This window comes from Pelodiscus sinensis, chromosome 3, assembly GCF_052426305.1.
Source record: "Pelodiscus sinensis isolate ZL-2025 chromosome 3, ASM5242630v1, whole genome shotgun sequence".
Classification (NCBI taxonomy): Eukaryota; Metazoa; Chordata; order Testudines; family Trionychidae; genus Pelodiscus; species Pelodiscus sinensis.
The window spans coordinates 49,598,101-49,613,526 of record NC_143054.1 but is presented as its reverse complement, the minus strand read 5'-3'; the positions used below and the strand labels follow the sequence as shown (position 1 = coordinate 49,613,526).

The 15,426-nt window shown below is 37.7% G+C and overlaps 1 protein-coding gene across 1 annotated transcript in view; it reads left to right on the top strand.

The window, feature by feature from the left end:
* Positions 1-15,426, top strand: part of LOC112547815 (uncharacterized) — a 365,550-nt gene that overhangs the window by 302,665 nt on the left and 47,459 nt on the right. The window contains exons 13-15 of the mRNA XM_075923696.2: positions 518-614; positions 914-1,021; positions 2,510-2,655. Coding sequence (XP_075779811.2) covers positions 518-614; positions 914-1,021; positions 2,510-2,655 — 351 coding nt within the window. The remainder of the gene's footprint in view (positions 1-517; positions 615-913; positions 1,022-2,509; positions 2,656-15,426) is intronic.

Sequence of the window (15,426 nt, the reverse complement as noted above, 5' to 3'; positions counted from 1 at the left end):
CATTAGTTTGGAAAATAATTGTCGTGTATTCTGATGTGCTTAAATGGGTGACTTATTATGCAGATAAGAATCATAATGAATTGCTTTCTTCAATGTATTTGAATATTGAAACCAATTAAACATTTTTCTCATCTGTTGAATGGTTTGAATAAAAGTGATCTCTGCAAATTCACTTACATATTAGAATGTATTTATCACAGAGCTGTTTTTGCTTTTAGAGATATTCCCACTTTTACTGATAAAGCATTTTCAAAGCCTTAAAACAGTCTTAATTGCCCCAAAAGATTTAGCAAGGTACTCATTTCTTGCATCTAACCCTGTCTATCTTGTGCTTTAAGATATGATTAGACTTGTATTCTCTGTGGGAAATACTGCCTAAGTCTGAGGGATAAGAAATGCTAGGGGGTTACAGGTTCCATTAAGACAGAATTCACCTCGGTCTTTGTTATCACTGATCCTGACATTCACACTGTGTAGTGGAGATTGCTGATCCATACCCATATCATTTATATTTCAGGATTCGAAGGTGCTTACTGTGAAATTGACAGCAATGAGTGTATCTCCCATCCATGCCAGAACCAAGGTCACTGTGTAGATGAGGTTAACAGTTACAGGTGAGAATAATTGTTCAAGTTACAGGGCCACCAGCTATGATGTAGAGCAGTTACCACTCAATTTGCCATTCTTTTGGGGAGGGGGTTATATTAATGTTCTAATACTGTAACTAGCTGGTTTTTTTAAATTGTATATTCTGAGCCTTTATATTGTCAAGTATTTCTAAAACTCAGTTATTTTTCTGTTTATTATAGTGGTTCACACATCATAATGGACAAAAATCTTATTTTTATTGTTTATATTATACTTACATTAAAGCAAATTTTTCTGTGCATTTAATTGACATCTTATTTGTCAGGTGCTCCTGCAGACCTGGATTTTCTGGGACACAATGTGAAGTGGAGATTAATGAATGTTTATCAAAACCCTGCCAAAACAATGGAACCTGTCTTGACCTTATAAACAGGTTAGTAGCTAGAGCTGAGTTAAAAGAATTCAGAAACTTTTCTATGAGAAAACTCTACCCATTGGCTTTACTGGTATTCACGGTGCCTGTCTACAAACATTTAGGAAGGCTCAATTTTGTTCTCAGAGAAGTTTTCAGGAAACAAAGGAGTCATGTCTATTACAGGAATGGTTACAATAGAAGGACTTGCAGAAACTTTGGTAAGATCTTTGAAAATTGCACAAGAGATTTCTTGTACAGCTGCAAATAACAAGCCATCATGTAAAAATCATTACTAGTTTGTGCCTAGACATAACACTGATGGGGAAGTATAAAATCTATATAAATAGAGAGATAATTTGAACACAGAAAAAAAACTTTAGTTTAATGAAATCTATGGCATTTGTTCGCAGATCAGAAATAACTCCATGTTATTTAGCTGGATGGCCCCACTGTACCCAGGTGAACAATCACAGAAACCAATTTTTACAAAATTAATAGGCTAGTTTGTTTTCACAAATGACTTCATTGAACAAATGTGGTTATGGAACAGATTGGTAAAAATCATAACTTGGATGTAGACAATTTTCAAATATATGTGGGCTAATTGAGTGTATTTATCAAATATTTATAATGATTAATTTGGTTAGTTAATTGAATTAGTAACATTTAGGCAAAGTTTTACTTAGCTTTGTATTGATTCTGGAGTCTTCCCTTTCTCTTTCACTCTTTTTGAAAAATCAAAGCCTATTGGAGGAAACAGGTATTCTATGGAAGGATGTGTTCTTGTGCTCTCTCTCTTTCCTGCTTTCCCCCTTCCTGGAGAAACTGACGATTTCTGTATTGAGTTTGTGATTAAATCTTCTGCGCTTTTCCTATTGTCATGGAACTTAGGTGGTGGTGATAAAGTTTGGGTAGATATCCTACTCCTAGGGCATACAACAAGATCCTGAGTTAAAAGGATGTAAATATAACTAATTAGATCATCCATTTTGCAACTTCTGAGCCATGGGGAAGAAAAATAAATTGGTTATATTTGTAATTTTACTCTACACTATATGCAAATAGTAGTTGCACGAAATCAATCAGATTTTTATGCTGATGCGTAGTTATAGTGATATCTCTATGTTCTCTGCCTTCACTCTATGCATTTTTCCAGTTTAAACCTTCTGTAAAAATAATATTTAAACGAGAGAGGAAAAAAATAAAATGTTTGTATTTGAATCCAAGAAACTATGCAATGAAGATGCATAACAAAATAACCTAGCCATTATGTTGTTCCTCTTAGCTTCAGCTACATTTATTGCACACAATTTCTCCACTAATTTAAAATCTGTAAATCAGTCTGTTTACTACAGAGATATGGAAATGAGAAGAATCTAATATATGTTTGGTGAGAAGGGATCACTACTTGACCCCTAAACATCTGGAAGGATTCACTATGTTTTAACAGATTACACCATTTGCTTCTATTGATTCATCTTTTATTTTTCTCTCCTTTTCCCCAAGGTTTCTCTGTAGCTGTGCACCTTGGTTCTATGGGCCTCTTTGTGAGTTGGATGTAAATGAGTGTGAAACTTTGCCTTGTCTGCATGGAGGTAGTTGCTATAATAAACCTGGAGGCTATCAGTGTGTCTGTCCCCCTGGATTCACAGGTATAGTCCCTTCCCTGAGAATCAATTGCTGCCACAGGGAAATGTGTTACCCCTGCATTCTGCATTTTAAAACTGTTGCATAATTAATGGCCTCAACTATGTCACGGAAGAGTGCAAAAACTTGCCTGAGTATTGGAGAAGAAATCAATGTTAAGTCAAATGGACCTGTGATCCAAGTTTTTGCTAAGTACCTCAAGTCTTTATTTACATTATTTTGATTTATGGGCACTATAATAGTCCAGATATTTAGCTGAAACGCATTAGAAAAAAAGGTTACATGGCACAAAAGAAAATCAATGTTTCGTGAACTCAGCCAAAAGAAATCAGTCATTGTAGATATAGAGTATGTTTTGCAGGTAGATTCAAATATTGTTTTTATTAAAAGGCATCTCTTCTATCAGAGTTTCACTCTGTTTTTTTAACAGTAAATCTTGATTTATTTTCTGTTATCAAGATTTATGTTCAAATAATACAAAGTGAATTTCTCCTTTGGATATACACTGTCAAAAGTATTAAGTCTGTGACTCCCCTGACCTGTATAACTGTCATTACTGCCTCAGTTATTGATCTTGGATTGATAATTAGAATTTCTACAGAACTAATGATCCATTATTTAACAAGTAGAGGTGTAACAAAATATGTCTAAAATCATTATATTCACTTAAAAGTTCTTCATGTAGCATCAAAATTGCATGGATGCTTACTATTTTGGTATCACTGAACATGGAGAAATGAGTAAGTTTGTGATATATATAACTTGATATTTTTGGCTGTTTTAAATTACTTCACTTTCTGCATATGTTTTACATGATGAGTATTGTTCTTCCCCACTCAAGCAAAGAGGGAAACCACAAAATGGATCTAGCAAAAAGTTACCCTTCCTCATCACCAAACACAGGTACAATTTGGGTTAAGGCCAGTAGAAAATGTGTTGCTGAAACTATTTTTAAATAAAAAACTGGGGTCTGGAAAAACAAAATTATTCATGACAAGTTTCTACATTGCATTTTTCAAAAAACCTAAAATCCCAAAAGTGAAATATTTCAGTTTTCCATCTTACATATGTGTCAAAAATGTCGGTGTAAAATGTTTGACCTAAAATAAAAAGATGTTTATTAGTATTTTTCCCTAGAAGTAACCCATTTCCTGAGATGTAAGGAATGTGTACAGAAATGACTTGGGTGAAAGGATCTGAGGAAAAAATGATTTTTGCCTTTAAAAATACTGCTGAGTCATTTAAAAGTAAAAGCCTTTTCTGAAAATTTGAGTTTGAAAATATTATAACACGTTGCTTTTAATGAATTTGAGTCAATAAAATAATACTGAAGGTAGCATATTTCATTGCCTATTTATAGTACTACTGGTCATTTTCATTACCTATTTTATATTTTTTTAAATTAAAGTAAACTGCTTCCTAATATACTGAATTATATATCATATTATCTCTGTGTGGTATGGCTAGCTTCCAGTATACATAAAATTGACAGGATGGTAAAGTGCAATATTGAGATATTAACTTTTGTTCTTCATAGAGGTTACTACACTTAATATAAAGTCAAGTTTCCACAGTGGCTACTATGTGATGAGCTTTCCATATAGAATTCTCTCCGTCAGTGTCTTGCACCTATTATCAATTCACCTTTAATAGTTTTAGAAGAGAAGACATCTTAAAAAAATATGGCCTTTGGAGACTAAAGTCTGAAAACCAACATCTCTGGCCCAGGTCCAAGAAAGACAGCTTCATATTCTGTTCATGAAATGTGTTATATATTATTCCTGCAAACTCAGATGAGAATTGAAATCTTTCTTAGAAGAAAATCAAGCCAGAGGATATATTTTTATTTTGCACACTTCATGATGATAAAAAATAGTGGACAAAATTGGAATTAGAGCAGTCTAAATTTTAAATACACAGTGCTAGAAAATGTACTCAGTGTTGCTTGGGCCCTTAACTCTTCCCCCCCCCCCTTTTTTTGGAAAATAAAGTGCTTCGTTTAAATAATTGATCTAGGGTAGGACTGGGGATGAGGGGTTTAATATGCAGTCTGCACCAGGAAGAGAGGACTACACCAGTCCTTTTTCAAAGCAGCAGCTTGGGTCCAGGGAGAAATACCTCTTCTTTGCCACTGCAACTCCAGCGGGCACAGCCAGGAGAGACAAAGTCTCTCAAATATATAATAGATCACACATCCTTCTTTCAGCTGATCATAAACATTAAGACCTCCACTTTCACATACACATGTATTTGTATTCACATTACGTGCATTGATTGCAAGCAGAAAATAATATTTACATTTCAGTGTGTTAATCATACTGTTCCTTCCTAACAGAGATGTTTATGTTGTTTCCCAGTGAAAACTTTAATTTCTAATGTGTGCTGATGCTGTTACTGACTTCTACTTTGTATTGCTTGTGACACTTTATTGGAAACACTTCACCAATTGAATACAAAGTGTTCCCATTCATTAGTCTGAGGAAACAGCAGTTGCAGGGAAGACATTTAGTATCAGGCAATGAGCAGAGAGAAAAGTACATTTTCTACCAGGCAGTAAGCTAATGTTCAGAATTGGAAACAATTTATTGACAGTTTGAGATCTTTAAAACTTCCATTTTTAGCAATTATAATACAAATATGATGATGCATGCCTACTTTCACTTCTTTTATTGGTTTTATGTCACCTAATTCATAAGAAAGAAAAACATATTGTTTGTGAGAGCACCAACCTTCACAGTTTTGGATAATGAAAAAGACACTTAAAAAGCCAATATGTCAGCAATTTAAAGGTCCTGAATCTATAACAGTGCAACGAGGAAATTTATTTAGCTGATTAAAAAGCAAATATATTTCTGCGTGCCTCTTCAGAGACTAGTAATATACATATAAATTGGGTTTTGGGAAGGTCGGGGTGTGTTTAAAGATAAATACTATCAAATTTGATTCTGCACTTCCTACTAAAAAGTACCTGAATTGTAAGTGAATACACAAGCAAATAAGTATTATTCTTTGAGTGATAATCTGTACCATGTTCCACAGTGGGTGATCATAAAACTAGTGGTTTTGCGTTGGAAAACTTTCTAGCTAGATGTGCCTGTACAACAGCATCATACCCTTTGCTCCCTCATACAATCAATGAGGGTAAAAAGTACAGAAAACCTCTTTACCCTCTATGGCATGTATGGAAGCAACATACCTCTCTGGTTAGTTAGTTGACAGTATTAGCTAAGTCTTTCCTGGCGCTGTCTGGAACTTCCATTCACCAGTGGATTGGTTTTCCAAGGCAGACCGCTAGTCCTTAGGCTTCAAGCAGTGCCCCTTCTGAAAATTTTTCATGCCTTTCAATGATGGTCATGCGTGGTGACAATTCTGCCGTGGTGAAGGGCACATTCCTGACTGATGCAAAATCTACTGATCCTTCTCAGTGCAGACCCAGCATTCAGGTGAGTCTTATTTGACAGGCTTACTTCTAGAAAAGTCAATGTTTTTGCACTTGTACCCAGGATCCAGCCCTTGGGAGACCAGAGGTCCTTGAACTCTGCATTTAAGATATTTTCAAAATTGATCCAAGGTGTCCCTTAAGTCTGTCTCAGTCCTGAGGAACTACTGGGACCAGTTGAGCACCAAGTGAAAGTCCTCAGGAGAGAAGATGAATAAAATGCCTTGTCAAGGAGTGGTCATTAAGCTTCATAAATCTATGAGGCTGTTCAAAATCAAAATGCTTCAAAGTGGAGGAAAGTCTCCCTCAGTATCAGGGCATTTATAAGCCAGGTGACCAAAACATGCTGCAAGTCTCACCTAGCATCACTTCAGCCATAATAGTTTAATCCATATTAAAATCAGCTAAGCACCCTCTATGGCCAGGACAAGATTCATCTCATGAAGTGTCTGCAAATTGATTGCTTCATAATTTGCTCTGTTGTTTTTTCAGGGTACTGATGTTAAACTGACTAGTTTCTAATTTCCTGAATTGTCCTTATTTCCCTTTGTAAAGATTGGCACTTTTCCAATCTTTTATAATCTCTCCCACCTTCAATAACTGTCCAAAGGTAGTCACTAATGGCTTAGTTATCTTCTCAATCTGCTCGTTGATTATTCTAGGATATATTTCATCAGCTCCTGGTGACTTGAAGTTGATATGCTAATTGGCCAGTGGGTGCCACGATTCCCTGCATTGGGCAGGCATCAAGGATGTTCTGGAGTGCCAACAAAACCAGGCATGCTCTCCTAAATCTTCCCATTAAAGCACGTAGCAATCATATTTGACCATACATTCAGTGGTTGGTAACTCCCCTATCTTTTTGCATCCAATGGTGAAGAGGTTCCTGTATGGCATCTCTAGACCCTTTTCCTCTAATCTTGCTCCATCATCTGTCTCCAGTGTGTTCCCCTCCATATTTATGCAAGGCCCATATGATTCTCTGGCAACAAGTCCAATTCCTATCTCTTCAAAAGTTTATTTTCTTCTGCTTATTACATCAGCTTCCACTGAACGTGGAATTGTTGAAGGTGTCATGTTCATAAGAACAACACAGAATCTTTTCACATGCACACACTCTAGTCCTGCCAATGTTATTGTTAGCAGTCTGTACCTTTGACCAATCTAGTGGCCAGTTAGATTGGACCTGTGTGGAGGAGCAAGGTTTTGTTGGTCACTCTAAGGGTATGACAAAAGTGGACTTTTGTCGACAAAACTTTACTTGCTTCTACACTACCACTGAGTTCTGTTGACATTTAGTCAACAGCACGTGGCAGTTTTGTCGACTGTTGTAAACCTCATTCTTCGAGGAATAACGCCTATTGTCAACAGAATTCTGTCGACAAAAGGCGCTATTGCATCCACGCTATGCTTTTTCAAAAGGCAGCATCTAGACTCTCTGTAAACAAAGTGTCTTGCTTTGTCGACAGAATTGGCTGTAGTCTAGACGCTCTTTGTCGACAGAAGCTTTGTCAACAGTATCTGTCAACAAAGCCTCTGTCAACAAAAGCCTGTAGTCTAGATGTACCCCAGGACTTTGCAGGACCATACCCAAAGAACCATGGAAATACACCCTATTTTTGTAGGTGTACGTTCCCATTTGAGTCTATGGATTTTGCAGTGTGATGCTGTAGTCATTCATCCTTAAGTTGCATTTTATCCCATCATCATCGCCAGTAGTTTTCCATCATTATCTTTCATTAGCATTTTGATGATTGTTACTGTGGAGTATGCTACATCTAATTATATATTTATCCGTTACCTTGCATTTATGAGTGTAAACCTATGCTTTAGGGTTGTCAGTTTGCAATTCTCTAGCCACCATTAGCATGTCCTGATAGTATGACTAACGTCTGATGATCTTTTTCTCAGTCTTGGTCATATTGGTGCAGGCATTTTCTATTTATTAACATATCATGCTTTCCTCATTCACACACAGTAAATGATTAAAGAAAAATCTTCTTTCAAAGCAAATAATTTATAGTGCAAGAACTTAAACAGAAGCTAAACTATTTTTACCAAAAACATTTCATTTTTACTAATAGTAAAAACTATTTTTATAAAGATTAAGTAGTTTCTTCAAAGTATAAAGAATGAAGCATTAACTGAGAATAAGAGTGACTTTTCTGATCTTTTCCTGCCACAGCATCTTGATAGACACAGGCAATTTAACCAATGCCTATCTACCAACAGCAACAGGCTGTTCCTTCCTGCTAGTCAGAAAGGGTGTCTGGCAAACTACACCAAAGAAAACTGAATACCATATAATCCTAAAACTTTCTACTTCTACATTACACACATAATACTCTATAAATCATATGCATATTATACTTTAGCTCCAAAGAAACTGAAGATAGTGGAGAAGCTTTGCCCTTTCTGCCCTTGCAGAACACACATGATAGAGCAAAGGTCATATGTCACTACTACAATTCTCTGTCTCATTCACACGAGATATATGACCTCAGGCTCTAGAATATGAGTATGGACCCCCTATTTTGAAGAAATCTGTTACTGCTTGGATGCACTACTCTTTTTACCCTCAGTTTGTATAGGTATACATGATTGCATGAGGTAGAATGTAAGAATAATGCAGAAGATCTTCATCAAGTAAACCTGGATATCAGTATTTGTACTTTAAGTAGAAATAGGCTCTTAGCCCTGGTCTATACTGATTTCTAAATAACAAGCAGGAATAACAAGCAAAGCATTCATACTACCAAGCCCTTTATTTCAAAATAAGGGGCTGGTTATTTAAAAATAATAATTCCAGCTTTCAACAAGGAATAACGTTAATTCCCCAATGTTATTCTGAAATAGTGGTAGTGTGGACACTCCGGTGGCATTATTTTGAAATAACTACTCCCCAGAGTAATTCAAAGTAATTACTCCCCAGTGCTTCCTGGGACACTAAGTCAAGGTAGTGCATCCACCTTAACAGAACTTATCTTGGACTAATTTTGAATCTTTCCATTAGTGTGGACATGCTATTTTGAAATTATTATTATTATTATTATTATTATTATTATTATGATTTCAAAATAAGTTATTTAGAAATAATTTCCCAGTGTAGACATGCCCTAAAATATTTAAATAAAACAAATTTACATTGAAGTTACATGAAGATAGTCTAAAGAAAAAGTGGAACACCAGTTAGCAATATACTTACTGTTCCTGGGGAGCAAAGATAAAAAATGAAACTTGGTAAAGCTATTAGTGCACTGAATAGTTATGGAAAATTAAGATATCTTGCTACCTATATTAATGTCTGAGCATTGTTTAGTTTTATTTTGATTAGTTGCAAAAAGTATTAAAATACTTTTGAAATAATTGAGTATCTACCACAACCCCCCCTAACATCTATAGTTAAAGATTAAGCCTCCGCTATCTAGTCACAGTGGGGTGCAATTCTTCATATTAACCAACTTCCTCCTGTTATGCTTAGATTGTATAAGTATAATCCTTATCTGTGTATTTCCATACTTTTCAAGTTTCAGATACATAATGTTTCCAAATGTGAATTACAGTTTTTCTTTATCAGTCACATCATAATGATTTCATAGTGGCTAAGTGTTATAAGTCATTTTCTTTCAGGAGATAAACTGTTTTATAACAATGAGAAGTACTTTAGAAAAAAGCATGAGTGGTTTACACAATATCCTTCATAAACTGTAGAAGAAGATAAAGGAATATGAAGAAACTAAAATGGCAGATCTTTCATAATGTGGATCAAAGTCTTTCAGCCCTCACCTGTAGCAAGTTCAATTTCAGGAATAGTCTCAGATTGAGTTGTTTGTTTTTTTTCTTTTTAAGCTCATCTTTGCTATGTCTTCATACAACCCATGATTATGGTCTTTTTAACTCTGATTTGCAGCACATCCACTCCTGAATCATGCTTTACATTAATTAAGCAAATGTTCTGTATTAGAAATAAAAGATTAAGGTCACTTGTACAGGATAAAACATTAACACTGAACCAAATCCAAAAATAAAATATATTCTTTCCAGACCTTGGGTATCTTTTGGTGAAGCTGACCATCCCTATACAAACTACATATCTATTATGCTTTTAGGAATTTAATTCCAAATTTACAGCTTATCTACACTGACATGTTTTGTCACCAAAAAACTACCATTGGGTGACAGGATAGTGATAGTGTTGACACTGTAATGTGACTTTTGTTGAGAAAAATACCCACTTTTAACAACAAAAACCTTCTAGCCCTGAAACAAACTTGTCTTTCCTCTCCCCTTTATCATTGACAAGGAGCCAGTATGTATTCTGCTGTTTGTTTTGTCAAGAGAACTGGATTCCACCATTATCACACAACGTTTGTCCTGATGTCTGTGCTCAGTATTTTGTGATCTCTGCTGCCCTGCAGTCATGCACCTCTCCCCTTAAAATGCTCTGGGGAGTATCTGACAGCTAAGGGAGCTGTTTCATTTGAGGAACAAACAGAGCAATCATTGGAATGCTCCTGTTCTGACCTACTGCAGGGGGAGGGCTGGAAAGGCTGCTATGTTGCTTTGACATTCCTTAGCAGGAGAGTTCTCAGAGCAAGAAGAGAATCCCAAAAAGTGGAGTAATCAACTCTCCTTCCCACATTGCTTTGATCTATCTGTTGTCACGGTGCTGAACAATGTGGCCTGAACAATGGGAGGCAGAAAAAATTGTTTGACCAGTTTTCACTTTTGGTGACTTTTGCATGTTGACAGCATTTTGTCACCAAACCTTACCAAGGTTTGACATAGTCCAACCTCTTTTGCAGAGGTAGAATTATAGATTAGGAAACCTATACAAAGTTATTTTTTGAATTATTTTGTTTAGGTTATCTCTGCCACATTTTACTGCTCATCATTCCATCTTTTTTCTCACCTCACAGAGAATAGGCAGCATTCTGCAGTCTCAACACTTTGTGGCATTAAAAATTCTGAGTTTTAAAAATTTATTTCAGATTTTCAATTTTTGGCTGTACTCTCTGCTTTGAGAAGCAGTACTAGATTGTTGATTTGTCTGTGAAACATGCCCATGTCTGCTTCTAAGATAGCTTTGGACTGCATACGAAAGCAGCAGACATTGTATGCAAGAGATATGGCTTGTGCTTTGGAAAGGAGGACAGCCAATTCTGTTGGGTATTTGCAGCAGCTAGATTTCAACTGAACCCCTGAGTACAATAAAGTAGACATTATTTGCCAGAATATTTTGTCTAAGGAGTGGGCTCTGCTTCTCAGATTTCTTTTCGCTTGCTTGAATTTCTTACATAGATATCTCATTTGTTCCAAAGCTGGTCTTCAGAGCATTTATTGTTGATCAAGAGAGGTGGCTGGTCACCTGGCATTGCCTGCTTTCATTTTAAGTAACTAATCTGCATTAAGGACAACTAATAACAATATTAAAACATTTCCCAATATTACCTTTTCCATGTAAGCAACTGTTTTATTGGTCATGTTAAGTTATCACAAATGGGAAGAGAGCTGGTCCACATAATCATGAATGTTAGAGCATGTGCTCCAGAAGTCTCTCTCTCCCTGAGAAGTTTATCATACTACGAAAGAGCAGGGTTCTCTAACTTATCCAAATAGTCAATAAGTCTGAGGTTTGACAGGCCATTCTCCTTGCTACTACTACTGTTTTTGGATGCAATTAATAAGAAATGTTTTGTAAAATAGGATTTTAGGAATTCAGTAATGGTCCTCATAATTCGTGTTCTTTCTCCATTCATTACAGAGCTATAAAGTTAGACCAATCCCTATTATTACATTATGGGTTGATGGAAATAATGTCTGAATCTGACAGTCAAGGCTGTGAAATTTTAATGCTCACAAGTCCTCAAAATGTTCTCCAATGACTACCTGTGTTTAGACATTATTCACCCTAGATATTAAGAAAAAATAGTAATGAACATTTTGTACACCATAATATCATTTCCCTTTTGTAAGCAGGGTCTGAATCAATGCTTCCATTACAACCAGCTGGAATGGGAAGGAAATCCTTGGTGTGATTATGTAGATACAGTTCATCCAGTTTGATTAGGCCTGCTAAATATTCACCTGTTAGAGGGTCTTTTGCCCATTGTAACCAATTGGCTGTTGTGGGATCACAAATTGTATTAATACTAACTGCAGGAAATGTAAGATATGACTGCCAAGGTTTGCAGTTATTGGAGAAATGCAAAAAAGTCATACTGTGTTTAAGTCATTTCAAAGGAGTGTCAGTGTAAATACTCTTGGATGGACAGAGGCTCATCTTGCAGAGACCTATAAATTAAGCTGGGAAGGGAGGTTGCATGCTGAATGCCCTCCAGGTGCAAGCTGTAAGACTGTTTCAACCTGTTTTTCCCCACTGTTTCAATGATAGAGTTAAAGGTAGGCTCCATAAGGAGTCTCTTTTGTATGTAAATTTATTCCAGTGAATGCTGGAATCTCCTGTGGCTGGTCTGTGCTTTGGCCAAGAGCTGAAATCACTGAGAGCTGAAATAACTAGGTTTGATTCAGAGGCAAATCCACCACAAGCCAGTGGAAGATGTGATGAGTAGCCAGTACAGTGGTGATAGAGAGGTCTGAGGAGCAGTCAGCAGAGCCATAGCGGTGAGGAGGGACTGATTGAAAAACATGAGGAGCAGGCACCAAGATGGTGGCAGAGAGAGGCGATGAACGGGCAGCTGAGCAGTGCCAGAGATTAATGAGCAGGTGGATGGCGAGTGATCAGTGGAGTGGGTGGAGATGCCTTTTAGGCCCCCACACTGAGGATGGCAGGTGAACTCTGTAGGTTCACCAATACGGCAGTACACAGGCAATCCAGGAAGTTTTTGGAAAATGTTGGGGATTACTTCTTGACACAAGTGCTGAAGGATCCGACCAGGGGTCGTGCACAGTTTGACCTTCTGCTCACAAACTGGGAGGAACTAATAGGGGAAGTAGAGGTGGGTGACAACCTGGGAAGCAGTGATCATGCGATGGTAGATTTCAGGATCTTGACCAAAGGAAGAAAAGAGAGTAGTAAAATACACACCTTGGACTTCAGAAAAGTGGATTTTGACTCCCTCAGACACCTGATGGGCAGAATCCCCTGGGATGCTAACATGAAGAGGAAAGAAGTCCAGGACAGCTGGCAGTATTGTAAAGAAGTCTTATTGAAGGCACAGAAAGAAACCATCCAGATGCGTAGCAAAAAAGGCAAACATGGTAAGAGACCGGATTGGCTTACAAGGGAAATCTTTGGTGAACTTAAGCACAAAAAGGAAGCTTACAAAAAGTGAAAACTTGGGGTTATCAGGAAGACAAAAGCGCAGATGGAATTGCAACTGGCTAAGGATGTGAAGGATAACAACAAAGGTTTCTACGGGCATGTTAACAAGAAGAAGGAGATCAGAGAGGGTGTGTGGTCCCTATTGAATGAAGGCGGTAACCTAGTGATAGATGATGTGGGGAAAGCTGAAGTACTCAATGCTTTCTTTGCCTCTGTATTCATGGACAAGGTGGGCTCACGGAAAAATGCGCTAAGTGACGCAAGATGGGATGAAGATGGACAGCCCTTGGTGGGTAAAGAATAGGTTAGGAACTATTTAGAAAAGCTAAACATACACATATCCATAGGTCTGGACTCAATGCATCCGAGGCTACCGAGGAAGTTGGCAAATGTCATTGAGGATCCTTTGGCCATTATCTTTGAAAAGTTTTGGAGATCGGAAGAGATCCCAGATGATTGGAAAAAGGCAAATGTAGTGCCCATCTTCCAAAAAGGGAAGAAGGACGATCCAGGAAACTATAGGTCGGTCAGTCTTACCTCGGTTCCTGGAAAAATCAAGGAAGGGATCCTTAAGGAATCCATTTTGAGGCACTTGGAGGAGAGGAAAGTGATAAGAAATAGTCAGCATGGATTCACAAAGAGCAAGTCATGCCTGACTAATCTGATTAACTCCTATGATGAGGTAACTGGGTGTGATATACCTTGACTTTAGCAAAACTTTTGATACAGTCTCCCACAATATTCTTGCCAGAAAGTTTAGGGAACTTGGATTAGATAAATGGACAGTAAGATGGATAGAAAGCTGGCTAGAAGGCCGGGTCCAACGGGTAGTGATCAACGACTCGATGTCAGGATGGCGGTTGGTTTCTAGCGGAGTGCCCCAAGGTTCGGTTCTAGGACCAGTTTTGTTTGATATCTTTATTAATGACCTGGATGAGGGGATGGATTACACCCTCTGCATGTTTGTGAATGACACTAAGCTAGGGGGAGAGGTAGATACGCTGGAGATCAGGGGTAGAGTCCAGAATGACTTAGACAAATTGGAGGCTTGGGCCAAAAGGAATCTGATGAGGTTTAACAAAGACAAGTGCAGAGTCCTGCACTTGGGACAGAAGAATCCCATGCATTGTTACAGGCTGGGGACCAACCAGCTAAGTAGTCATTCTGCAGAAAAGGACCTGGGGGTTACAGTGCATGAGAAACTGGATATGAGTCAGCTGTGTGCCCTTGTAGCCAAGAAGGCTAATGGCATATTAAGTGGCATTAAGAGGAGCATTGCCAGCAGATCCAGAATTATTCCCCTTTATTTGGCTCTGGTGAGGCCACGTCTGGAGTATTGTGTCCAGTTCTGGGCCCCCCACTACAAAAAGGATGTGGACACAATGGAGAGGGTCCAGCAGAGTGGAACCAAAATGATTAGCGGGCTGGAGCATATGACCTATGAGGAGAGGCTGAGGGAGTTGGGTCTTGTTTAGTCTGCAGAAATGAAGAGTGAGGTGGGATTTGATAGCAGCCTTCATCTTCCTGAAGAGAGGTTCCAAAGAGGATGGAGAATGGCTGTTCTCAGTAGTGACAGATGGCAGAGCAAGGAACAATCATCTCAAGTTGTGGTAGGAGAGGTCCAGGTTGGATATTAGGAAAAACTATTTCTCTAGGAGAGTGGTAAAACACTGGAATGGGTTACTTAGGGAAGTAGTGGAGTCTCCATCCCTAGAGGTGTTTAAGTCTCGACTTGACAAAGCAATCTTCACATTATGATATTCTTTCTAATATGCTTCGATCAGTAATTAAATAGCTAACAATAATGAAACATTTGGTGTCTGAGCTAACACTTCGTTATGATGAACTGGGGCAGTTTGCACCTTTAACAGGTATAGTTTCAGTCTCTTTGCAAACTCATCCAGACAGCACTCCATCAGTTACTTTGGGGTTCACGTTCTCTTTTATATGTACACATACACACACACACTCATGCACTCACACTAAAATAATTACTCAAGAGTGCACTTCATTAGTTTATACAGGCAGTCCCCGACTTACGCGGATCCAACT